This window comes from Ursus americanus, chromosome 2 (assembly GCF_024610735.1).
Source record: "Ursus americanus isolate L20-20 chromosome 2, mUrsAme1.1.p, whole genome shotgun sequence".
Taxonomy (NCBI): Eukaryota; Metazoa; Chordata; class Mammalia; order Carnivora; family Ursidae; genus Ursus; species Ursus americanus.
The window spans coordinates 75705075-75731981 of NC_142128.1; the positions used below are offsets into that span (position 1 = coordinate 75705075).

General features: G+C 42.7%; 1 protein-coding gene across 1 annotated transcript; it reads left to right on the top strand.

The window, feature by feature from the left end:
• Nucleotides 1-3251: 3251 nt before the first annotated feature.
• UTP25 (UTP25 small subunit processome component) lies at nucleotides 3252-26449 on the top strand. The gene is made up of 12 exons (XM_045787826.2): nucleotides 3252-3458; nucleotides 4197-4236; nucleotides 5605-5854; nucleotides 7623-7793; nucleotides 9703-9791; nucleotides 11497-11907; nucleotides 13712-13931; nucleotides 15565-15767; nucleotides 16953-17135; nucleotides 17272-17384; nucleotides 18169-18414; nucleotides 25393-26449. The coding sequence occupies exons 1-12, from the start codon at nucleotides 3352-3354 to the stop codon at nucleotides 25634-25636; spliced, it is 2277 nt and encodes a 758-aa protein (XP_045643782.2). The 5' UTR covers nucleotides 3252-3351; the 3' UTR covers nucleotides 25637-26449.
• The last annotated feature ends 458 nt before the right edge of the window (nucleotides 26450-26907 follow it).

Below are 26907 nucleotides of genomic sequence, written 5' to 3' on the forward strand. Positions count from 1 at the left end.
GAAGAAGAAATGATAGAAATAGGAGATCACCCCATGCGACACAATTAGAATGCAACCTTTAGTGAATTAATGAATTTAGACATTAAGCACCAGTGGCTGGTAGCATCACAAATAAAAGACAATCAGACATTATACGCCTCCTGTAGGAAGTACAAAATACCTATTATGATGAAATCTGTTCAAAGTTCTAGATCCAGCAGCCTATTCATAAGAGATATAGAAAAGAGCAGAAGACATTACACCATCAAAGTGTAAAGAAAACAAAGACGACATTTATGAAACAATGAGAAATTTGAACACCAATTAGATACATGATGTTATTAAATAACATGATTTTTTGGGTGAAATAATGCCACCGTGGCTATTTCCAAGAAAGAATACTTATCTTGTTGAAATGCTCACTAAAATATGTACAGATGAAATCATATGATGTCTGGGATTTGCTTCGGAAATAATGCAGGGCTGGTGGAGGTCAGGGGCAATGGGAGGGTGTATTCATGAAACAAGATGGCCTTGTGCTGGCAATTGCTGAAGCTGAGTAATGGGTACATGGGAGTGCATTATACTATCTTGTCTACTTCTGTATTCCTTGACATTTTCTAAAGAAAAACTTTTTCTCTTTTAAATTATTAACACTTCCTTATTATTCTGATACTCTTGTCCTAAGGGATAGCCATTTCTCTCCCATCTTTTGAGATCATTATCCTAGGGAATCTCCAGGGAATTGCAACTATCCTGGGGAAAGTTACATTAATTCATTAATATCTCTGCACACTAGTTACAAGATTATTTCCTGGGCCATCTTTACTCCTGAAAATACTGAGTGCCTGAGGATAAAAGTAGAAGAAAACCTTGGAGGAGGGAAAAGTAAGGGCTGGGTGTGAGAAGAAGAAAGGAAGAACAAATTTGGCCTTAATTATGATTTTCCCAGGACCTTCACTAGTTGGTTCATGCATCTTCTTTGTGTGGGTTTTACTAAGAGAACTTTCAGGGGAGGCATGAAAAAAATGTTTAAATTCTGGATTCTCAGGTCAAAATTTTACAGAGTTCCCTTTTGTGTTGTTAAGGGCTAATATAAGTATTTCTTAGGAGAAGAAGGACTCCTTTTTCATTGTCTAGTGAGCCAATGGTGAGACTGCTGGGGTGGGGCTAGACACGGTTTTGCCTGAGCCTGAGAACTGTCTAGACCTGTCCACAAGACTACAAGGATGTGGAAACCAGGAGAGAGTAAGGAGTCATCTCAAGTGCTCAAGAGTATAGCTTTTTATAGAAGATCTCTGGAAGAATACCAAGAAACTGGTTGCCTCTGGGGAGAGAAGCTGGAGCACTTGGGACAGGGTGGGAGGGAAAAAAAAGTATGACTTTATTGTTACAGCCAGATTATACTGTGGTTAGTGCCTTAAAATATATGATGGCATTTTGCAAACAGCCTTCTGTTGACATAAGTGTACCTTTTATCTTGAAATTAGACGGAAGACAGATGTGTGTTTGTGTATGGTTTCCTTGGCTGGGCCAGGTGCTGACACCACCGGCTATTTGCATGTTTTCTTGATAGTCCTTCCCCTGCATTCCCTACCCCACCCCAAGCTCCCAGAATCTAATTAGGAGCACTAGATGGTCACTAGAACCAACAAGAACAGGATTCTAGTAGTTCTAGTGTAACTTCTCCATGGGTGACATGGCACTGGTCAAAGCTCAAATCTTCCCACAGAAGCACCCCTAATAGCAGAACCAAGGGAACACTCTCTTTGAAGGCTTCTGTTTTACCTTAAACGTTCAGATGAATTCTGCAGTCTATGATTTAGCACTTTGTTTTTACAGAACACGAAATTACGTTATTATTAGGGGAAAAAAAGTTGCTGTGTTTATCCCATGGATTCAAGCAGCCTCGCACACCTGTGCACGTCTCTGAAGTACTGAGTCTGGTTTTGTTTTGTGCTTTCTCCTCTTTATATGTTGAGATTATTATTTCTGGACATTAAAATTCACCAATTTTAAATGTACAGTTTAATTTTGATAATTAACTGCCACCATCAAAACCTAGAGCGGCCACATCACTTTAAAAAGTTTTTCCATCCCCCTTTGCCCAAGTGCAGTTTTGAAATACTTAATTTCATTTTATGGCATTCTCTAACATTGACTCTGGGTGATTTGGGGAAAGTCACTTTCCTTCTTTGGTTGAGTTTCTGCTCCTGTAACACGATGAATGTAGGAGTAGATTTGTTTCTAGGGGCTCTTCCATTACTTTCAGTAAATGGGGTCGGGGGTGGAGGGCGGTTATCTTAACCTTGTGTCCTAGTTCTTGATACAGCACACGCAGGTGGCCAACCCTAGTGGGTAAAAGCCTGTGGTCGCATCAAATTTCCCCATCCTCTCTTGCTAGTGTGTAACATTTCCTTTCTTTCTTTCTTTTTCTTTTTTTTTTTTTTTTAAAGATTTTATTTATTTATTTGACAGAGATAGAGACAGCCAGCGAGAGAGGGAACACAAGCAGGGGGAGCGGGAGAGGAAGAAGCAGGCTCATAGCGGAGGAGCCTGATGTGGGGCTCGATCCCATAACGCTGGGATCACGCCCTGAGCCGAAGGCAGGCACTTAACCGCTGTGCCACCCAGGCGCCCCTCCTTTCTTTCTTTCTTTTTTCTTTCTTTCTTTCTTTCTTTCTTTCTTTCTTTCTTTCTTTCTTTCTTTCTTTCTTTCTTTCTTTCTTTCTTTCTTTCTTTCTCTTCCTTCCTTCCTTCCTTCCTTCCTTCCTTCTTTTCTTCCTGCTTTTCTTTTCTTCTTCTTCTTCTTCTTCTTCTTCTTCTTCTTCTTCTTCTTCTTCTTCTTCTTCTTCTTCTCTTTTTAGTGTGCAATGTTTTCTAAGCATCGTCAGTTTCCTCCTCTGCATTATTGGGTATTGGGCTTATGAACAGGACCTCTTTGTGTGTACACTGCTATGACAATGAAGTGAGATGTGCCGGTACCCTTACAAATTGGTTGGTATTTTTATTATAGCACAACAGAAAGCCAAGCATTCAACCATCTCCGCTACCACACGTTTACTTGGGAGGATACCCAAGACCCAAACGGAAGCACAAAGTACGTCCACCCATCTACGCAGCCCGGCAGCCCCCTGCCCGCCGACGTTCTAGACCTCAGAAAACCAATAGGCACGCGTGCATGCGCTTCCAAAGTGCTTCACTAGAGGGCAGAATCGAGACCAGGAAGTTCTAACGCCTGTCGTACAGGTACGACGTAAAACGGCTCTGCTTTCTGGCAACCTGCTTCCGATCCCGCGTGTGTGAGTTAACGAGACAACTTCCTGGTGGGAAACGCGTGTTTTGAAGGTGGACGACAGTGACGTTTTTGCTATGGGCAAACGCGGGAGCCGGAGCCAGAGCCAGCTGCTCACCACCCTGACTAAGAAGCAAAAGAAGCATCTTCGGGATTTCGGCGAGGAGCATCCCTTCTATGACAAGTATGGAGGGGCCGGGACCAGCGGTGCCCGTGGTTTTTCCCGAGTTGGGCCCGCCGGTCTCCCTGGGGATCTGGACAGGACTGCTCCCCATTCTTCCCGCGCTTTCCCAGCGCGCTCGGCTTGGGAGGGTGCCGGTGGCATCCCGCCGGTGATGGGGTTCTTCGTGGGTCCTCTGCTTTTGTTGAGCCCTTAGCTTTAAAAAGCTAGACCGCACGCCTCCTGTGGGGGTGGGGTGCTGGTTTTTGTACCGTTAGAGGTTTTCTAAGATTGTTTTTGGGTTTTTTGTGTGTTTTTAAAGAATTGTCTGGGCCCCCTAAACATCGCTGTTCTTTCCAGTTACAATGAGGAAACCGGTGTATCGGTAACTGTGAGTTCCTCTCTAAGTGTCCAGACTCTCAGTTATGGTCGTCGTGCTCACCTGCCACTCCACTTTGGGGCATTATAATGAAGAAATGTGCTAGAAAAGGTCTTTTATTTGTTAAATTGATACTTCTTCCGAGGAGAGCCAGTTAACTCTGTTTGTCAAGTGACCTCGTTAAACTTGCCATTCATCAGTTATTATCGGTTTGTTATATTCTTAAAATCCCCGTCCCAGTGCATATGTGGCTTTTACATGACTATAGCTATAATGTATTTATAGTGGTATACTCTGCGTTTTTCATGTAAAGTTATCATTAGACTTTTTACTAACTGCTCCATGCTGGTAGTTAGAGTTTAACATTACCTGTTTCTTCTCAGGGTTTCTGGAAAGGAGGCAAAACCACAGATTTATCAACTGGTAATGCTTTATATCTTTTTTTTTTTTAATAATAATTGGTTCTTGGTTGTTGATTTTAAGACTATATATAATGATAATAAAGCCTGGCTACATTCCCACTCCTTTCGATTTTAGATGTAAGCTGTTATTTTAGTAGTATTGCTTAGTGTTGAATGCAGATGTGTGTTATAATGCCATTGTGATAACTAATATAGTAACCAGAGTTTGAAACTTTCCTGAGAGATTAGCCTATTAGAACCTGTCAAGGAGGCTTACCAGAGGGCTCTTGGTAAATCCTAAGGAGTATCTTGTTTACTTAACATAAAAGGAGCCACAAACAGTGCACACTGAACAAATTCCTAACTCATTACAACAAACTAAAATAAACCCTACATTCTTTTGTTGTATTGTAATTTTCCTGCTGCTTCTTTCAGCATGCCAAATATCTGACAATAGATTAGATCTCCTTATAACCTAAAGGTCTATTTTTGGTCCATTTTCTTCCCATATAGAACATTAGCAGTTCAAAGAAGATGAAAAGATTCTAGAATCAGCTAAACTAGCTTTTTTGTTTGTTTGTTTTCTTGAGAGAGAGAGAGAGTGTACATGCACGTGTGGGGTGGGGAGGGGGAGAGAGAATTTTAAGCAGGCTTCACACCCAGCACAGAGCCCAACCTGGGGCTGGATCCCACAACCCTGAGATCATGACCTGAGTCAAAATCAAGAGTCAGACACTTAACTGACTGAGCCACTCAAGCATCCCTATTAGACTAGTTTTTTAAAATAACTTTGTTGCTGGGCATCATTGAATAGATAAGACTGCATATTTACAGAAAAGCTAATTTTTATTTATGAAAGTCTGAACCAGTTATATTTTTGTTTTTTTAAAAGATTTTATTTATTTATTTATTTACAGAGAGAGAGACAGCCAGTGAGAGAGGGAACACAAGCTGGGGGAGTGGGAGAGGAAGAAGCAGGCTCCCAGCAGAGCAGGGAGCCCGATGCTGGGCTTGATCCCAGGACCCTGGGATCACGCCCTGAGCCGAAGGCAGACGCTTAACGACTGAGCCACCCATGTGCCCCATGAACCAGTTATATTTTTGGCCTAATGAAAATCATAAGGTAGAAACAAGAATAGTATGTTTCTGTTTTAAAATTTTCCAGGGCGCCTGGTGGCTCAGTCGGTTTAGCATCTGTCTTCGGCTCAGGTCAGGATCTGGAATTCAGGTCCTGGAATCAAGCCCCATGTAGGGCTCCCTGCTCAGTGGGGAGTCTGCTTCTCCCTCTCCCTCTACCACTCCTCCCACTCATGCTCTCTCTTTCTCTCTCTCTCTCAAATAAATAAATAAAATCTTTAAAAAGAAATAAAATTCCCCATTTTCCTTTTAGTCAGAGAGTTCAGATACTTCAAGTTCTGAAAGTGAAGCAGAGAGTGAACCAGAACAATTTTCTGGGTACCACAAGCTACTTGCCACATTAAAGAATGCTTCAGAAGAAGATGAGGAGGAGGAGGAGGAAGAGGAAGAGGAAGAGGAAGAAGACAGTGCTGTAGATGAAGTGGAAATGAACGGTGAAGATAGCGATAGTGACGTCAGTGTGGAGAAAGAGACAACAGGAGAGTCTACCAAAGTGCAGGAGAGTAAGTGTCTTTGGTGTGGGCTCATCACCTTTGTCAGGGCAGATTGCCCCATGAGCACGGTGCCCTATACTGTGTGAGTTGGATGGAAGCACATGGATCCAAAGCAGAGCTCTTAACCTTGCTGGTTCAATGATATCCTTGAGAATCTGATGAAAACACAGGACCCTATGGCCAGAAAAATGCAGAAGTAATATTTTTGCTTATGATTTCCAGGACTTCATCAATCCTAGGTAAAGATCCCTTGATTCAGAGGAAAGGGAACATAATGCTGTTTTTGCGTTATACAGTCTTAATTAAAGAGATCATCGTCCTTTCCTTAGAGAAACCCAGGTTTAATGGAATACAGACAAAATATACAAAAATTTTAAAGCAGCAGATTTGTACGGAATAGCTAGTTATAAGGCATTGAAGAGATGCTAAGTGATTGCACGCTGTCAGAGTAAATGAGGGAGGGCTTCAGGGAACCTCTAAGATTGAAAGCTTAAAGGAATTATATCTCACTCGGACTTCTAGGTGACTTTTTTCTTTTAACTTTGAAACTAACGTTATGGAGGTATGATTTACAGGCAATAAAGTCTACCCGTTTTAAGTATACAATTCAATGAGTTTGACACATACGTCTTTGTTACTATCACCAAAATAAAAATTCAGAACATTTCCAATACTTCCAGAAGGTGTCTTTTTGTCCTTTTATAGTGAGTTTCCCCCCTCTGGCATGAGGCAACCACTGACCTGCTTTCTTTCACTAAAGATGAGTTTTGCCTAGTCTAGAAATTCATATAAATGGAAGCATACAGTATGTACCCTTTTGCATCTGGCTTCTTTGGCTCCTCCTGTTTTTTATGACTAATCCATGTTGTTCATATATTAGTAATTTGTGACTTTGTATTGCTGGAGTCATATTTCATTTTCAGTGTGTCTAAGTAACTTTTTATGACTCACTATTGTAATGCCTGTTTTCCTTGCAGCTGTGTTTTTTCTCTATACTTTAAGGTGTCATACATCATTCTTAGTATTTTAATTCATCAGTTTTACTGGTCTAAGAGTTCATTGCCTCAGACTTAGGGGTTTTTTTTGTTTTTTATTTTTATTTCCTGTTTTGGATTTTTAGAAATGAAAAGTTTGGGTTTTTTTCTTTAATTATAAAAGTGATATACACTTACTATAACGATTTAATAGGGTAGTATAGTTAACCTGTATCTCCACCACCTTGCGATGAACATCTTTAACATTTCGTATAACCCCCCATTACTTTCTTATGGATACGTGTGTGAGTACAAGTATGTACGTATATTTATGTATGTGTGTGTGCATAATGATCTCATACACTTCTGTAACTTACTTTTTTTGGTAGTATACCACAGATCTTTTCCATGTGAGTAATCATGGATTCATCTTCTTAATTATACGGTATTTCATTGTAAATGATATGTGGTAATTTAGTTAGTAATCCATTGATAGAAAAGGATGAAATCAATTTTTCCAGTTATTTCTTGTCATAATCAGTGCTGCTTTGAACATCTTTACATGTACCTCTTAGTGTACTTTGTCTAGTTATCATCTTAAAATAAGTTTGTAGAAGTGGAACTGGGTCAGCCATCAGGCTTAATGTTGAAACTTAAGTCTTCCACCTGAATTTGCTTAAAAATAAATAATAGCAATGAACATCAGTGTTGGTTTAGGCTAAGGAATTAAATTCTACTTGTCCATAGAAGTGTAATTACATTTATGCATAAATAATTTTACAAAATGTTTCTCCAAATCACAGGTACGGTTTTACCTGCTGACCCTGAAGGAAAAGGTGGGGATGGGCCAGTTAGCACATCACAGGAATCCCTCGAGGAGTTTACAGATGCAAAACACGAGTCACTCTTCAGCCTGGAAACCAATTTTCTTGAAGAGGACAGTGGAGGCACATGTTCTCTGAAAGTATCACAAGGTCAGAGCAGTGTGTGGTGTTGGAATTCACCAGATGCTTGGTGTGGGGGCTTGTGTGCTAATACGTGTTAAATCTCCTATTCCTGGAATGAACAGCAATCGAAACAGTTTAGCAGCTATATCTAGAGCTGGGAAGACATATTTCTCAAAGGTATTTTGTGGTTTTTCAGGGATTAGGCTATGCTGGGAGTCAGGAGGCTATTTAGTAGGACAAACGGCCGAAGAGTGATAGTACGGAAGGCCAGTTCCCCAGACTTCATATTTTCACAGTTGCGGTCAGGGGAAGACTACTGGTTTTTTCTCCAAGCAGCAAAGGAAGAGAAAGGAGAAAAATACTTTGTGCTTTTCTTTCTATCCTTCACTTGCTCTTTGTTATTGGAGCAGGAATTTTTCCAGATTTGTAAGACTCAGGACTGACTAATCTCCTTGGTCCTCATTACCAGGGAGCACCCTTGAAGCCAAAAAGCTCTGTTCTGTCTCTCTAGTCTCTCTCTGCCTCTTGGTCATGCCTCTCTCCTAGGGGCAGTGACTTGTAGGCGTAGGCAGGTCTCTGCTCCCTCTCTCAGGTCCACTTTCTCAGCCTGTGCCTGGAGGCCAAGTCAGGTTGGGCTCATTCTGTATTCTGACTACCATTTTTGGCCCCGTTGCCCTTCTTCAACCCAGCTCTACCGTTAATGAAGCTGAAATTTTAATCCTTATCTGGCTCAGTTGGTTCTTTTGGCTATTGTGCTGGAGAAGGAGAAGTAGCAGGTAGGATTTGGGCACCACCCCATTGCAAACCATCAAAACTTTAATAACCTTGGAGGAGGGGTGCTTGGGTGGCTCAGGGTTAAGTATCTGACTCTTGATTTCTGCTCAGGTCATGATCTCAGGGTTGTGAGATCAAGCCCCGTGTCAGGCTGTGCTCCTGTGCATGGAGCCTGCTTAAGATTCTCTCCCTCTTCCTCTGCCCCGCCATACCCCTCATGCTTGCTCACTCACTCTCCCTCTCTCCCTCCCTCTCTAAAAAATAAATAAATAAAAAATAAAAACCTTGGAAGAGACATTAGGGAGCTTGATTATCCTAAAATTTCTCTGCTGGTTTTGCCTATACAGGTATGTCAGCACCTAGAATTCTTATGTCCTATTGTTCACTCTCAGGTGTTAGTATAAAGTGCACTGCATTGAAGTGTTACCATTTGGATCCTTGCATGGGTCATTTAACTTTAACTGCTTCTTAATGAGCGGGACTGGAAGGGAGGGTTGGGTGGCCAGCTCGGAGGACTGAAGATAACCCTGAGTGTAGGTACTACCATTTGGATCATTTGTTCACCCCAGTTGAGTATTGAGCATTTCTATGTGTCCTGCACTACAAGAGAAATCAGGCATGGAACCTGCTCTCAGGGGTCTTACACTGTTGCAGTGGGTGGGTGGGGGACTGTGGAGGGCCCCAAGGATGGCCTCTTAGTAGAGCCAGCACTGTGCCTGGCAGAGTAGCTCCAGGGAAATATTTATTGTGAGTCAGGAGATAACATTAAATTGATAGTATTTGGACATACAAAAACGAGGTGAAGGGAAGGGTAGAATTTTTAATTGAAGGAAGGAAACCCACAGAAGCAGAAGAATTTGAGGGCCATATAATTAAAAAATTACGTTGGAGAGGTAGACTGGACGTGTACACCCTAGCGTACCCCAAATTTCAAACTGAGAAGTTTCTTCAAGGGTTTTGAGCTGAGAAGTAATGTGATAAGAGAAAAGCTTTAGGAAAAGGAACCTGTTAGAAACTTTCGAGCTGGGAGAGAGGACGCGGAAAGTAGATGGGAGAAAGGATGAGTTAATATTGTGAAAAGGAGTGTGTCATTTAGAGGGATGACCAAAAAATATCTGTTGTTTCCTCCTAAGTGATCTGGCATTCTTGATTTCTGAATTAGATCCATTTCTACAACATGTGAACAAAGAACTGAAAGAAAAAGAAATTCAGGCTGTTGCCACAAATCCCAAAACTACTCACCAGCTAAAAGTAAGTATTGCTTGGTCATCCCCGTTACATACGAAAGGAAGCTCCAAGTAAAGCAGTGGCCTTGGGTTTTGGCAGTCTCCTCGAGTGTATGATATACCCCAGCGGCGGGGGAGCTGATAGTGGAGTGTAGCATAGGAAGGCCAGAAGAGCCTAGTGGGGCACAGGTGTAGCTAGAAAAGGCTCTGGGAAGCTGGAGTGTGGGAGCCAGGGAAGAATGGCTTTGGAGACAGGTACACCAGGGCTTAGACCAGCATCTGAGAGGCGCTGTTACATAACCCCAGGCAAGTTAATCTACTTTTTTGCTATTCACTGTTCTCATCTGTTAGAGGGGGCCAGTAATGCTTACCTCAGAATGAAGTAATTTAGTTTACCGACTGGTACATAGAAAGTATTGAGTAAAACAGTAGCTACTGCTGCTCTTGGTTTGTGTGAAATATCTGAGGTAGATTCACAGCTAAGTTACTCAGATGTGGAGCAGTTTTTGCTTCTTTGTGTTTTTTGTTTTTTTAAGAGTTGGTCATCCTTTTTTAATTGAAATTTTTATTAAAATAATAATTATAGCTGCATTTTTTAAGAAGTAACACAAAGACATCCCTTATGCCCTTTGCCCAGTTTCCCCCCAGTGGTAGCATCTTGGCAAAACTATGCTGCAGTATCAGGGCCAGGAAACTGACATTGACACACCCTTCTGTCTTATTCAGCTTTCCTCGGTTTTGCTCCTACTCTTTTGTGTGTGTGTTTAGTTCTGTACTGTTGTATCAGGTGGAGGTTCCCCTTATCCACCACCAAAGTCATAATTCCTTGGAGATCCACCCCCAGTTCTTGGGGCAAAGCAGTAATTCATTTATTTTTATTGCTGAGATCATCCTTTTTTCCCCCCTGAGATCAGCAATTTTGTTACAATGCAAAAATTCCCAAACTGGTATTTCACAAAAGTAATGCTTTATGATTTTAATAGCTGTAGCTCAAAAAAATTTATTCCATGCCCAAGTAAATTTGGAAAACTTGAGGTTAAATACAGTAGAATAGAGCTCTTGTCATAGGACTCATCAGAACCTTTTGTATCTAGGGGCGCCTTCGTGGCACAGCGGTTAAGCGTCTGCCTTCGGCTCAGGGCGTGATCCCGGCGTTCTGGGATCAAGCCCCACATCGGGCTCCTCCGCTATGAGCCTGCTTCTTCCTCTCCCACTCCCCCTGCTTGTGTTCCCTCTCTCGCTGGCTGTCTCTCTGTCGAATAAATAAATAAAATCTTTAAAAAAAAAAAAACAAAAAAAACCCTTTTGTATCTAATAAACATTGTGACTCTCCCTGAGGGGGATTAGTTTTTGTGATGTTTACCAAAGTTATTGACCGTGGAGCCCTTTTTTTTTCTAGAATGAATTTTGATTTCCTAGAACATATTCCACAGAGTAGTTTGGGACACACTGACCTAGTGAAGAGCTCGGGTTGGAAGTCAGAAACCTTGGGCTCTAGCTCTCAGCTCTATTCTCTCCTGGGTCAAGTTTGTCTGAATCCTATAATCTCTCTGAACCTCTGCTTTCCTAAACTGTAAGACAAGCATAGTGTCCACCTTGCAGGGTTGTTGCTAAGGGTTAAATGAGGTGATCTGGTAAATCAGAGGGAGCTTGGCAAATTAGAGAATACTGTGTGAACATAATGTATGATAATGCATTTCTAACTGAGATCTTGATCTGTCTCTTTCTAGTGGCCCGTATTGGGCCAGCTTGTCTTTTCATCCAAGTTTCAAAAGTTGGAAACATTTAAACCCTCAAAGGACGTTGATTTAAAGTCACTTCATCTCCAGAAGCCTCTGGAATCCACCTGGACCAAGACCAACAGCCAGTTCCTCTCTGGTCCCCCAAAATCAAGTGGCCCCTTCACACCCCTCCAGAAAGAGCTCTTCTTAATTATGAATTCTTACCGGGACCTGTTCTATCCAGAAAGGACCGCCCTGAAGAATGGGGAGGAGATCCGCCATGTGTACTGCTTACATGTAATAAACCATGTCCTCAAAGCCAATGCCCAGGTGCTTGGTAACAATAGCAGACGCCGCAGCCAGAAACTTGGGGTGGGTGACGATGATGACTTCAGAGACCAAGGGCTAACAAGGCCCAAGGTGAGTGGCAGCAGGAGAGCTTTGTCCTCCAGAAGGAGGCTGCAAGGCACTGCCATATAGGTGCCTGGCACTTAGCAGGTACTCGGGTATTTTAATGATACAAATACTGGAATAATGAATGGGTCCAAGAGTGAGCACCTTAGATGGGCCAGGCAGGGTCAGAGCAGTGCAGCAGACAGCTCAGCGGACTGTTTCTAACCATGGAGTTAAGTGGAAACTTGTGAATCAGAGGTACCTCTGTGATAATTCTCCTTAAAGATAACTCTGAACATACATAAATGACACTCCCTTGCAAATCTCTTCTTTGTGATTGTCAGAAATGGATGGAACTTTAGCAAGCCTTTTATCCAATCCCTAAATATTGTAGCTATGGACAGAGATCCAGATCTGTAGAGGACCTTGCTAAAGAGCCCCAGCGAAGGAGGAGCAGAGATGGGATTAGAACCAAGGAATCTCTTTCCTGAGCCACACACATAAGTAAACCTTGGAAAACAGAAATTCCTGTTTTTCCATTGTACAGTTACTACTGCTTAAAGTGATGATTACATTTATTTGGGTTTATAAGCCTAAGTTCCAGTGGGTTTGGAGCTTTGGTAGAAAATGTATTTTTTAATTGTGTCCACATTATTCATGTTACGTGGCTACATCTTGTGTTGTCCATTCCCCGCACCCCCTTAGCCTGTATCCCTCCATATTGAAGAAGTCTCATCTTTTTAGGTTGTTTTACTGAGTTTCATAGGATCCTAGGGTTTAGTACTGATGTGCCTCTTAGACATTTCTTGGTCCAGCCCCCTGTATGATAGCTGGGGAAGCTGAAGCCTAGATACTTCGTGTTGTAGCTGGGACAGTAACTTGGCCTTCTTCAGTCTTGGGCCCTCAGTGCTGCACTCTACCAGGCTCACTCACTGCACCTCTCCGGCTGTACTGGTTCTGTTTCTGGGAAACTATCTCAGAGTCTTGAATATAAGGATTGTAAGTTTATCTGTTTCCATTTAGAGTTGTAGAAGAACATGAGTCCGATTACCCATGAAGCACATTTAGAATTTGATCAGTTGTGGAATCTGGCAGGGGTTGTTTACATTGTCCATATTTACAGAAGGGTAGGTAGAAATTCATCATTTGTTAAGCATATCCTGTTTTCGTTCTCACCAGTAACTTTAAGCATTTTTGGAATTGTTTGGAAAACTGAGCCCTACATTTCCCATTGAGGTATTATTTTATTTCAGAAATGCTTTCTCATCATTTCTGAAAAATGTACTAGGGAACATACAAGAAAAGTAGTGATGCATTAATCCTTTTCCTTACTGGCTTTATTTGTTTTCTATTTATTACACCCAATTCCTTTTTTTAATTTTTTGTTTTATTTAAAAAATTTTTTTTCCTAATTCATTTATTTATTCAGCATATTTTTATCCCTTGGGGCTTATGCATAGAAATACTAAGTTCTGTGGGAGACAGAAATGAGTAACATTCTTTGCCAGTTGTATATCTGTATTGGATTTGTGCTAGTGGACACCTGTTAAAGGCATTGACCTAATCTTGAAAGATAATGTCCACATTCTGGTTGAGGGTTGCCTCCCGTGGGGCCATGAGATTAAAGTCCATAGGACACGGTGCTGTAGGTATGAGAGGTACTCAGGTTCTAGTACTGAGCCAGGTCCTGTGTAAAGCGGGTGACCGAGATGTGAGCCCTTCCAGGGCCTGCCACTCTACAGAGGGTTCTTTAGCTCCACGTTCTCAGGCTGACCTGCAACTGCCGGTCCTTGCCCTGGTCCCACCAAGGCTGCCGTGGCTTCCTCCACAGGTGCTGATAGTGGTGCCCTTCCGGGAAGCTGCTCTGCGAGTGGTTCAGCTCTTCATCAGCCTCCTCGAGAGTGACAGCAAGAAGAAAATAATTGTGAGCAACAAAAAGAGGTTTAAGGGAGAGTATGGCTCAGATCCTGAGGAGAGACCACCCAACCTGAAGAGGCCTGAGGATTACGAAGCCGTGTTTATCGGCAACATCGATGACCACTTTCGGATCGGTAATTCCTTCTCGTCAGAACTCAAACCCTGAGGGACCTACGGTGTGAGGTTCGCGTGGCCAGAGGCTAGAAGCCTGGAGTTAGGCATTCTCTCAGTGGGGTGAGATGTCCTCCTACCAGGACTGGGGTGCATTTGTGAGATCTTGTCTGCCAGGGGCAAGAGTCTTCTTTGGCTAACGGGGTGGACACTTGGCTCAGGGTGGAGTGCCTCTGAAGCGGTGTGTAGAGACATGCACATTTACAGCAGAAATGTCTCGGCACACCCATAGCTAGGAGTTGATTCTACAGGGGGAGTTGGAAGTGATAGGCTGAGTGGGCCACTCTGGGGAGGCTGAATAAACCGAGCGTCTATGAGTAATGGACTTCCCTCCTACCGGCCACGTAGAGTGCCTGCCCCCCGAATTGTTTCCACTCACGACTTACCGACTGCTACCCAACTTGGTACATCTTTGCTTATCTCTCATTCACCTCCCGTATACTTGGTTGGGTGATTATTGATAGAGTAAAGTTCTTGGGAAAATGTCTTTTAGTCACATAAGCTCATTTGAAAAACAGTTATTAAGCATCTACTGTGTGCCAGGTACTGCTAAGAAGCTGAGGATATAGAAATAAAAGTTATGCTTCCTTCTGTTAAGGAAATCCAGCCTAATGGGAAAATAGTACAGAATGCTAAGTGCTGAGCAGAGGATGCAGTGGATGTTCTGGGAGCGTTTAAAGCAATTTCTGTACTCAAAACGGGCATAGGATAGTTGGGGAAGGCGTCCTGGTGGAGGTGCCATTTATAGAAAGTTGAGACCTGATTAGGATTTAGTGTGTTACAAAGAGGGGTGGTCAGAGTAGAGGAAAAGGGTTCAGACAGGAAACTGCACATGCAGAGGCATCAGGGTGAATAAGCTGAGCGTGACCTAAGATCTATATAGGCTCTGGCATGCCTGGAGTGTCAGGTGCGAGGGGACGAGATTAGATGTTTAGTTTTAAACGTGCAGGTGTCCTGCAAGCTGCTGATATGTCAGTTTTGGGCTCAGGAAAGAGATGTGGGCTAGAAACACAGATCTTTGTGGAGGTGGTTTTACAGCCGTGGTTAGTGAATAAATTTACCTATTTATTACCCATAAACTTACATAGGGTGTGAGTAGAACTTAGAGCTGAATCAGGGACTTGTGGAAGAGCTGTTTGGCTCTGAGAAGATAGATATGGGCCAGGTCAGGGATAGAAACAGAAGTGAGTGTTAAAGAAATGGAAACCACCAGTGAGGAAAAGAACATTTTGAGGAGGATGTGTTCAATATATTGCTTTATGCATTTGTGAGTGTCCTTGAATTGGTGACCTTGGCAAGAGTCCTTTCAGTGGAGTCCTGAGAATCAGGCCAGATTGCGATGCACTGAGGAATGAATGGGAGATTTCTAAGCAGAGACCACTCTCTGGAGAAGTTTGAGCCAAAAGGAAGAGAATGAGAGCTAGACAGGACCATAGAGGCAAGGGGGGAGATGATTATTTTAGGAGAGAAAACAACTGGAGCACAGTCATGTGCTAAGGGGACAGATGTGATGGTACAACATGCATGGTGAGCGGGTGGAAGCTAATGCCTGGGTGGGAACTAATGAACGGATGTGTACTTGGCTGTTTTGTGTAGGAGTGGCAGTACTTCAGAGGAGCGTCCGACTCTATGCCCCCTTTTACTCCTCCGACATCCTCATTGCCTCCCCGCTGGGCTTGAGGACCATCATTGGTGCAGAAGGAGAAAAGAAGAGAGATTTTGACTTTTTGTCTTCTATCGAGCTTCTCATCATTGATCAAGCTGACATTTACCTGATGCAGAACTGGGAGCATGTCCTGGTAATGGTGGCCATTCCCATTTAGAATGACAACATTCACGTTTAGAGAAGCAGCTCAGTAATTTAAGTCTTAAAAGGGTTATTTAAGTCCAAATGAGTACTCAGTTTGGAAATGGAAATATTTCAAATCTTCCAGTTTGAAAAAGCCTTTTATCCCCTCTTCTAACCCACAGTTTGGCAATAATCATGCAGAGAAGTAAAAATTCTTACCAATATTTTCAAATCTCCAGAAAAGATTTCTTCCCCTTTAAGGTCACCTCTCCTAATAGACCACTTTAGTGTAGCTGGTTGGTAGATTGGTTCCTCCTGACCAGGAATGTCTTTACCTAGTATAATTCCTCCCATAGTTTATGCTTATTTTCCTTTGTTTGGCCTTCAGTGGAAATGGGAAAACCGCTCAAGATTTCTTAATGTGTGATCTTGTCTTACAGAGAAATGTAGGATGTCCTTACCCTCCTACTGTATCTTGTGCTGTAATTTTTTCCTCCTTCCCCACATACTCTGCAGTGTTGTCCATTTTAGGATTGAACAACTGTGCTTTGGAACAATCCTTATCACAGAACCATAGGTTTAGTTTTTTTAAGGCATTTGAGAACTCACTTCTACAGTTCCAGGGCTTATAGGGACCCAGGAAGGTTGGGGCAAATAAAGGGGGTATTTTAATTTATAAAGTGTGGAATAAATTTATAATACTTGTTATCCTTTAATATATATTTCAAAGTGAAAATATAATTAGAAAAGCCATGTTGATGGTTGAGTCACGTTCTGTAATTTGAGGGAAAGGCATGTGTAGTGGGTCTGGGGCTAGCCAAATGTTTTGGGAACCAGGTCACTGAAGAACAACAGCTCTGTTTTCCATGTCATTTCCCTTCTTGTCCAAGTCTGAGACTGAGGAACCCATAGAGTGACTAGGGTGGCATTTCAGAAGTTCCTTTCAATGTAGGTACCATCTTGATCCTTTTTGAAAGGTCCAAGAGGTAGCCAATTTTAGTTTACCTTTCTGTTGGGGGTGTTCACCTAACTGGGCAATTCACCCCCATCTGAGTCTTGATTTTCTGGTGTGATTCGGAATTTGGCTGTACATACTCCATGGGGGTAATAAGATGACAGACTAGTAAAATGCTTGGCAGTGCCCAACGGGTATATCGTCAGTAAAAATTAACGGTAGTGCTGTTTCTGCTCAAAGCATTTGATGAACCACATGAACCTACTGCCCTTGGATTCACACGGGGTGGACTTCTCTCGAGTGAGGATGTGGAGCCTCAATAATTGGTCTAAGTACTATCGCCAGACACTGCTTTTTGGGGCCCTGCAGGATGCCCAGATCAACTCTGTGTTCAGCAAGTACTGCGTCAATCTTCAAGGCCAGGTGCGCTCTCTCCTTGTTTCTCTGGATCTCCGTGAAGCATTGTGTACTGTTTGGGTCATGAGGCATAAGGCGAGGATGGCATTTGATCAGCGGTGGGGGCGGCTCGCTTCCTAATGCTCTCATTGACTCCTGGCAGGTGGCTGTAAGGAACGTCCCAATGACAGGCTCCATCAGCCATGTCCTAGTGCAGCTTCCGCATGTCTTCCAGAGGATGGAAGCTGAAAACCTAGCTTCCGTGATTGATGCCAGGTACCTATCCCTCCCTAGTCCCATTGGACACCTGGGGGTCACGGAGAGGGATTTAGCTTCGTGGGATTTAGCTTCGGCATACAAATTTAGAATTGGATTCCATGTTGATTTTACTACTATTTACCAAATGATATGAGATCATTGAACCTAATCATCACTGACAGAAGAGGAAACCAACCTAGAGAGGTCCTAGTTTGTTAGTGGCAGCATTAGTACTGTAAATCGGGTTCTTTCCACAGGATCGTGGCATTTCTTAATTACATTACACTACTTAATGCTGCTAAGTGTTCCATGTCAACAACTTAATTGTAAGCCCTTCAGGGCAAGAACTAATGCCCAGCAGCAAACACTGAAACCTTTAAATATTCAACTGTAAGCTCTTCACCTTTTGCCTCCCGCAAACACCAAGATTCCAGTATTTCTAATTCTTTCTGTATTTTCCCTGTCTCTTTGTGTTTTGTTGGGGGACCCATGGTAGGAGAAAGATGCTTTGCGTATGGGAGGTGTTCAGTAATTATTTGTTGATTGATCGACCATGGAATGAATGAATGAATGAATGAATGGTGTGCTTATCTACATCTAGAATAATTCTCTGGGATACACTGACATCACATCTATTTTTTTTTTGCAGTGAATTACGTAATCTCTTTGATGGCATAAGCCAGGTTGGCCCCTTTGGGGGAGGTAGAAGGAGATTGTGACTTGCCCAGGGTAATCTAGTTAGTGGTGACATTGTGAGCTAATTTCTAAATCGTTGACTTTGCCCTTTGCTTTTCCACATCAGGTTTAATTTTTTTGTGAACAAGATTTTGCCTCAGTATCGTGACGCCGTCATGTCTCACACACTCATCTATGTCCCTTCCTACTTCGACTTTGTGCGTCTCCGGAATTACTTCAAGAAGGAGGAGCTGAATTTCACCCACATCTGCGAGTACACCCAGAAGTCTGGTATCTCCAGGGCCAGACACTTCTTCCTTCAAGGAGAGAAGCAGTTCTTACTTCTCACAGAGCGCTTCCATTTCTACAAAAGGTAAAGTAGCACTGGGTTTGGAGTGTCCTCTCTGCAGGTGAGAACGCAGTGCGATTCACGGCCTGCTTCTGAGCGCATGGCAGTCTTTGCGGTGCGATAAGGTCCTCTTTACTCTCCTTTCTGTGGAGAAGCCGGCGGGTTTTGGAACTGGATAGACTCTTCTTGGTTGAGTGGTCTCTCCCCAGAATGGGTATTGTTGGAAAAGGTAGAGACAAGTGAGTGTGTGTGGTGTCACCTGTGTGTAGATCTGGAGCGCCCCCACACTTGGGATACCTCCTGGAGCTGTGGTTGTACACCTCAAGAAAGATGTTCCTAGGTTGAACGCTCCAGGGGAGGCACAGCCGAAGTGAAGCTAGGAGGGAGAGGGAACCGTCCTGGAAGCACAGACAAGATAGCAGGGGCCTCATGGTCTGTGGAGCTGGAGGCTGAGCACCCGGTCCGTGTTCAGAGTTACGGTGTGCCTGGAGCAGGTGCACACACGCTTCCGCTCGAGGAGACCGCGACTGAGGGGCCCCTTGTGTGCGGGAGGCAGAAGGTGAGGGGCTTAGAGTTGAATATTTAATGATTTCAGTGTTTGCTTAGCTTCCCCATTACGTGATTTGACAAAACAAATTGGATTTGCTTTTTAGAAAAAAATTCTAATTAGAGCGTTAGTAAACTTGAGCCTTCTGTTACTGTTTGCAGCCACTTGTGCTTCCAGAAGTCAGGTATTTTATTATTTTGCCAAGTCTGTCTCTGCTGCCAAATGAAAAAGCCTTTTTTAAGCCCTTGTCTATAGAGAGATGGAAATTGCATCCTATTATCTTTTCCTTCCAGATGTGCAATAATGTTCAGTGAATTGATGTTTTCCTTTACTGTTTAACTCTCAGTCTATATACTACTGAGGGGCATGTTTTCTCAGAGAGCCCCAAACACAGTAGCCGGAAATCTTTGAGGCTTTGGCGCGTATTCGATGATGCATGTTGGCATTGCTTTGCCTTTTAGTTTATGCTGATGTTAGGATGTGCTCTCCAGACATGCTCTTGTTTACCAAGATGGGAAGGGAGGAGTCCAGCAGCCTGCCAGGGCAGAGGAGGCTGCCATGACATGACCTCTTTGAGTGTTCTGCTGACTGGGTGATCTGTGAGTGGAGAGATGAGAGATGGCTGCACTTGTGTTCCCTGGGCTCCGTTCTTGGCCACCTACACGGGGCTGTTTGGCCGAAGAGTGTTAATGAAGGCCTGCTTGTTGGCGTCATTATTTGCTTTGTTCCAGTAAGTTGTTTTCATTCATGTTGAAAAGTGATATTTTGGGGGAGTTTGCACTCAGCAGGTCTTAAGAGCCCTTCGTTTTCTATCAGCTTGACACATGAAAGCAAGCCTTTTAAGTGAAGTGGTTGGATTGGAAAACTTCCCAGTGTGATTGTTTATAGCAAGTATGAATTAGGCTGGGATGAAGACTGCTCTCAAAGAGCAGCTCTTCAGTGAGGGGGCATGGTGTCTCAAGTAGGCAGGACAGTCCCCTGTCTTACACCACTGTTGTGTACTGAACTGTTGTGCCTCCAAATCACTATAAAGACAAACCTACATGTACCGCTTGCTTTATACCCTGGGCCAGGTTAATTGGTATATTCTGTGTTTAAGATGAATAGAAATAATGTGCTTCAGTGTTCGGCGACTGCTAATTATCTCAGGGTTTCCAACTTGGATTTTTTTGCTTGAGAGGTCACCAAGGTGACGATCGGTGCTTTTATCTGAAATGCCTTTGTGATTTGATTTTACCTTGGGAAAGGTACATGTATGTTAAACTTTAGTATCCAGCTCTGAAATTCGTTATATTCTCTGTGGAAGTGGGCAGTGTTAGAAATATCACGGCTCATTTGTGAGCTAGCAAAACATTTTCAACTGAAGATTAGTCGTTTTTTGTGGCATCGGGGGATGAAACCAGTAGAATTAGGATAGGACAGGCCTTTGGTCATGATGGCCTGCCTGAGGATGGGATGCTTCACAGCCCTTTCCCTGAGCATTGTCACTGGGTTGCCACAGCAGGGAGGGTTCTCAACCAGGGCGCAAGTCAGAAACTTTGGAGGTGGGATTTATGGGGTTGGGACAGGCTGCTGGCGTGTTCCTGAGTACCCCCGGCCCTACAGAAGTATTCCAATTCTGAAGGTAGCAGACCATCTTTATAGACAATGTGGAGGAGCTAGCCTTTCAAGTCAGTTGTGGGTGCCTCACTTATCTTTCACAGTTGGCGGGTGAGGTAGGTGTTTGGCAAGTCCTTTGTCCTTAGTTTAAGGACATCCAGCTGTTTGGTCATATTTGTATTTTGGGTTTCTTTTTTTTAAGATTTTATTTTTTGAGAGAGAGAGAGTGCGAGCGAGGAGAGGAGCAGAGGGAGAGGGACAAGCAGACTGTGCTGTGCATGGAGTCCGACAGGGGGCTTGATCCCAGCACCCTGGAGATCATGACCTGAGCTGAAAGCTAGAGTCAGACACTCAGCCAACTGAGCCACCCAGGCGCCCCTCGGTCATATTTGTAGGGGTCACTGAAGACCCAAAGGCTATACCAAGGGAGGAAGAAGGTAGAGGAAGGGATGCTGACGACTGGAGAATCAGCACTAACTGCCCCTCCAAAGAAGCCTTCACCACGTTCACTGTTACTAGGAGATACCTCGTCTCTGTTGTGGAAGAATTGAGACAGATTTTCTTGGTTTTTAAATATAACACTTACTGGAATTGGTTTTGTTGTTTTGTTTTATAAGTACTCTGATTCTAAGAGTATTGTACAATTATTGTAGAGAACTTGGAAAATCTAGGTTAAAAAAAAGAAAATGGAATTTCATTGCTCTGATATTAATACCCGTTTCAGTGTATTTCTTTCCCTTTTTAATGTGAAAAATATGTGCACATGTACATACGTGCGTGCACACACACGGGCTTTTTTTAAAGGTACTGAATTGGGACCACACTATACTTACTGGGATTTTTTTCTTTTACATGTTTTAAGTGCTTACTGAAAAACAATTTTAATATGTTAACACTTTGGCATATATAGTTGTATATCATGGGTCCATTTTTAAGTTGATCTGTATAGCTCTGTCACATCCTCCCTTCCCCAGCTCTTTAGTTGGAAGATTTCATTTCGAAGGAAATTTTAAGACTGATACTGAACATCTGTAACTCCTTTCACTTGGACTTCACCAGCTGTTAGCACTTTGCCACATTTGCACGCACCCCTGTTCTCTTTCTTTCCTTCTCTCTGTCCATCTTATTTTTCCTTCCTGTGAACCATTTGTAAATAAACTGCAGGAGGCTTCATGCCAATGAACCCCTAAATCTTTCAGCATGTAGTTCCTAACTTTTAACCACAATATTATTATCATATTGCTTGTTATTACTATAGTAATATCATCTGATATATATAGTCTGTATTCAGATTTTCCTAGTTGTCCCTACATTGACCATTATAGCTGTTTCATCCCCTAGTGCAGGATTCAGTTAAGGGTCAGACATTACATTTGGTTAATGTTTCTGTAGTCTATCTTAATAGTTCTCAGCTGGGGATAGTTTTCCTGGAGACATTTTTGGTTGTCAAAACTGAGGGTTATTCTAGTGGTCTAGTGGTTCTTGTGGGTTGAGGTGAGCATGCTTCTAGATATCCTGGAGCACACAGGATAGCCCCACAACAGAGAATTATCTGGCTCAATATGTCAGTAGTGCCGAGGTTAAGAAACCTTGACCTAGAATAATTTTCTTGCTTTTTTTTTTTCTTTGACATTTTTTTTAAGAGTCCAATCCAGTTTCCTCTAGAATGTCCCAGAGTCTGGGCTGTCTAATTGTTTTTTGTTTTTTGGGTTTTTTTTTTTAGATCAGTGGTTCCCAAACTTTGCTGTACATTAGAATCCCCTTGGGGAGCTTTTAAAGATCCAAATACCCAGGTCATATCCCAATGCCAATTAAATTCCTGTGTGTGGGGGTGGGGACGAAGCATGGATACTTCATACACACAAACAGGTAATTTAGAGTATAGCAAAGTTGGGAATCACTGACTTAGATTAAATATCTTTGGTAAGAACTCTACATAGAGGATATTGTATACTTTCCACTGCATCTTGGCACATAATGTTGGTTTATATCATATTTGGTGTTGCTAAATGTAATCACTTGGTCAAGGTGGGTCTACTAGGTCTTTCCATTGTTAAGGTACCTTTTCTATTTAATTAATAAGTAATCTATGAGGTATGTATTGCATTCTTTTTAATGGCTACATAGTATTATGTTGTATGGACATATAATTAGCGCAGTTTCATTTTAATGGGTATATAGATAAAATTTTTCTGCTATTATATACAATAATGCCAAGAACATCCATATGCATAGTTGATGGCATAGGTGCCGAGTTATTTCATTAGGGTAAGTGTGGAGAAGAAAACCTGTTAGCTCAAAATCTGTATACAATGAAAAATTCATTATCCATTGCTGCTTATTTGCTCCCTACCAACTTCTCCATATCTTGTCCCCCTCTCCCCAAAATACACACACATGATAATTTGTACTCCACTGGCCTATTTGTGCAAAATCCCACTTGTTGCCAGTGACTTGATAGCCAAAATGATACCTCAGTGTTTTAATGTCTTTTTCTTGTGTTTTCGTGTTTTTTTTATGATCGTCTGTTGAATGTGGAGGCTGAGATAAGTAGTGCTTACACCCAAGCACACCTCTTACTCTGTCAGGCCACTAGTGTAGGAGTTATGAATCTAGGTAGGATTTGTTATTACTGTGGCTAACTTTCCATGCTTCACGGACTTCCAATTCCTCTAGCACACAGTGGTTTAGAGTGGGGTCTGGGGTGCCAGAGGGTCTTTTGTTAGTGTCCTCATCTTTTCTCAGCTTTCACCAGCCCTGTACCCCTGTGCCAGAGGAGGGGTCTCTCCCCATACTAGCTCCTCCCCCAGCAGTAGGCTGCTCTTGATCGTTACTCCATGTGAGGCTTGAGGTGGGGTTGGGGTTCTCCTGATGCAGCTTGCTTTTAGGCAGGCCCTGTTCGTTCTGGGCTGTGGAGGTGGGGCCTTCTCAGCATTCCTATAGCACATGCCATGGCAGCCGAACCCTACCTTGTATCTGTAAGGGGTCTTGGCAGGAGTTTCCTGCTTCTCCCACGGTAGTGGCTAACCTCTGCTTATGTCTGAGCAAGGTCTTGGACTGGGTGGATTTTGTGCTCTTTCCCCAGGAACAGTCTGCTGTTGCTTTCTACTGGGTGTGAGTCTTACGATGGGGAAGGATGGGGTGGGGCTTTACTGCCCCAGATGGCTCTACAACTCCCCCCCCCCAACAGTTGACCTTTGCCCCTCTCTCATCAATTCAGGGTTTTGCTTCGTATAGATATGGATCTGGGAAGTGAGAGGTTTCACCAAAGCAGACCGGTCTCTCTCAGGTCTTCTGCCTTGCCTCCCATCTTTCTCCAGGACTCTCAGTGGAGGCTTGTGGAAAAGAACCCATGAGTGAGTGTGAGCTAAAGGAGTGTCCACAAATCCCAGGGATTCTGAACTGTCACGTAGGCCCACACTTGCCCTTTAAGAATTTGTTAGAAGTGTAGCGGTTTTCCTGCTACCCACTTTCTTGGCAGCTGCCCTCTTCCTCCTGTGCTCCTTCACGAGTGAAGTCGTTCGTGTGCCCTGTCTGTCTGCAGAGGGCTTTGTTACTCTTCGGAGTTCAGTGAGTGGTAGGCTGGCTCTTGAGATCTGGTTACACGTCTCTTCCACGCTCCTGAGCTCAGCAACATGATATTGGTAGCTTGAAATTGGCCACGGTGGGAGTATTTACACCACAGAAATGGGCAGTCGCTTCAAATCAGCACCCTCTCTTCCCCACTGAGAACCAGTTATTAAACATAAACTGGTGCGCCCTTGAATCAATTCTCTTGGTTGCCTTGTGACATCAGCTGTCTGGACTCAAGAAAAGCAATGCTTTTGTAGGTTATCTGGCTTTTTCTTGTTAGTGTGGAAGCAATATGCTTTTGAGTTTACTGTATACTAAGCAGAAGTAGAACTGTATGTTTATTTTTGTTAACTAGTGAGATAGAACAGTTTATTCAAGTCATTAGCCATTAGAATTTCTTCTTTATGATAATATTAAAGGTGAACCAAGTGGTGGATTGCAATTATAGTTTGGAAGACGAGGTTCGTCAGAAGTCAGGGTGATCCAAGAGATAAGAAGACAAGGAAAGCTCATCCCCTGTGAATGAAATCAAATTCCTGAGGGAGTCTAACATCAGCAGTATAGGAGAGAGCTTTAACAGGGAAAATCAGAGCCTTGTCAACTATAACGTCTTTTGTTATGGGGCCCCAGAGGGAATAATTGACCTCGACCCGAACCATACGGCGAGTCCCTAGGGTCTCCACCCCCCACCACCACTGTGCAGCACTGCAGCAGGGAAAGAAGTGCATAAGCTGTTGAAACTAATTGCTTTTCCATAATGCCTCATGGGTCCTCAGGCAGGATTTTGTAAATGGATGAACTTGGGACATCTGCCGTGGAGTTAACATGTCTGCAGAGTGACAGGAAAAGACTGATGGGAGCGCATTTACAGTTTATGCAGTTTATTTTGCATACTGGGTCTGACCTCCTTTCCAGTATAGAACATTCTGTTTTGCCTGATTATATTAAGGGTCATGTTAAGTTGTTAAGTGTTTGCTTTTTAAGTTTTCTGTAACAGATCTTCAGTCCTAGTCTACCTCAGTCTACCCAGAGTAGGCTCAAGAAATGATACAATTTATTTTATCATGATCTTAAGCCAAACTTTAGGAATTCACGTGTGTTGTCACAAAATAAGTCCTTCCAACTCAAATTAAAATAACCTTTGGTCCGTTGGTTGTGTGTGCCGCTATCGTCTTCCTTGAGCATGGAGCAGCAAGAGTGAGCTTCTGCCCCTGTCCAACTCTTAGGTAGCTTTTCCATACATTTTCTCAAGTAGATATAGCCTCTCTTTCCCCTTCCAATAGGTATACCATTAAAGGGATCAGGAACCTGATTTTCTATGAACTGCCAACGTATCCCCACTTCTACAGTGAAGTCTGTAACATGCTGAAAGCCACCAGCAGAGGAGAGGAAGCCACGTGGACTTGCACTGTCCTCTACTCCAAGTATGACGCCCAGAGGCTGGCTGCCGTGGTTGGTGTGGAACGGGCTGCACAGATGCTACAGTCCAAGAAGAACGTCCACCTCTTTATCACCGGAGAGAGATGAAAATTTGTTGGACAGGACATGGTGTTGGCAGGATGCATTATGCTCTCTTCTGTGCCACTTGGACCCAGTTCTGATCACTTGTACGAGAGAAGGACTGCTACAAGGAAGGAGCACCAGGCAGCAGCATACTGGATAATTCTTTTCAGGTCGTGTGTCCCTGAAAAGTTAAATGTAAACCAAATTTTGGTCACATCTTTCAGAGATCAGGAGGGAGCTGTTAGAATTCCAAGAGGTTGATACAAGGAAAAACTTTTACCTGAAACTCTTTGTAAGCCATAAATTCTTCTATTGTTATTTTATTCTCTCATTTATTGCATTTGGTAAATTCTTTCAGATTTACCTATTTCCGTGTGACGCTTTCTTAAAGTAAGGCGTACGTGTCATTGCATGAGAACTGGTTATGAGAAATTGGAATACTTCTTGCTGCTGAATATCATCTTAATATTGGATCACGCAGGTTTTGCAAAACTATTATTTTTCTCCAGCCAAACTTTTTTTAAACCTTAAACATTCTATTTTAATTCAAGCTAGAAGAGTACATACTTAAAATCACATTATTTAAAATAACATTAATCTCTGCTCTGTTTCAAGAGTTTTGTGAACCTTTGTGTTGTAATAGCCATCGTAATATCATTGTCTTCATTTATTACTCTAGTCAATTTTGTAAGTCACGTAACAGCTAAAATGACAGGGGAGTTTCACTTTTAAAAACATTTTTATCTTGAAATATTCCCAGAAAAATTAAAAATACCGAACCTGAACCATTTGAAAATAAATTGCTGACTTGATGGGCCTTATCACTCGGAAAGATTACCCCTGAATTTAGTGTGTATTGCCTATAGATAAGGACCTTTTTCTGTGTAACCAAATAGGAAATCCGAACATTGCAGTTAATATCTATTGCCATCTAATCCTCGGACCCCTTTTTCCAAATGTCCCAATAATGTCTTCTATAGCAGAAGGATACAATTCAGAATTACATACTGCCTTGAATTGTCACATCTTTGTAGCATTCTTTATTCTGGAAGAGTGCTCCAGCTTTTTGCCAGCTTTCTTAACTTTGACACTTTTGAAGGTAACAGGCTGTTTATTTTAGATAATGTTTCCCTTTGATTAGGTTTAGTTTATGCGTCGTTGGCGGGAACACTGAGGCACCACTGTGTCCTCACTGCATCTCCTCAGGGGGCACACACTGTCCACTTGCCCCATCACTGATGATGCTCAGTGACCACTGGTTTTTCTTTTGTTTTTGTTTAATTTTTTTTGAAGAT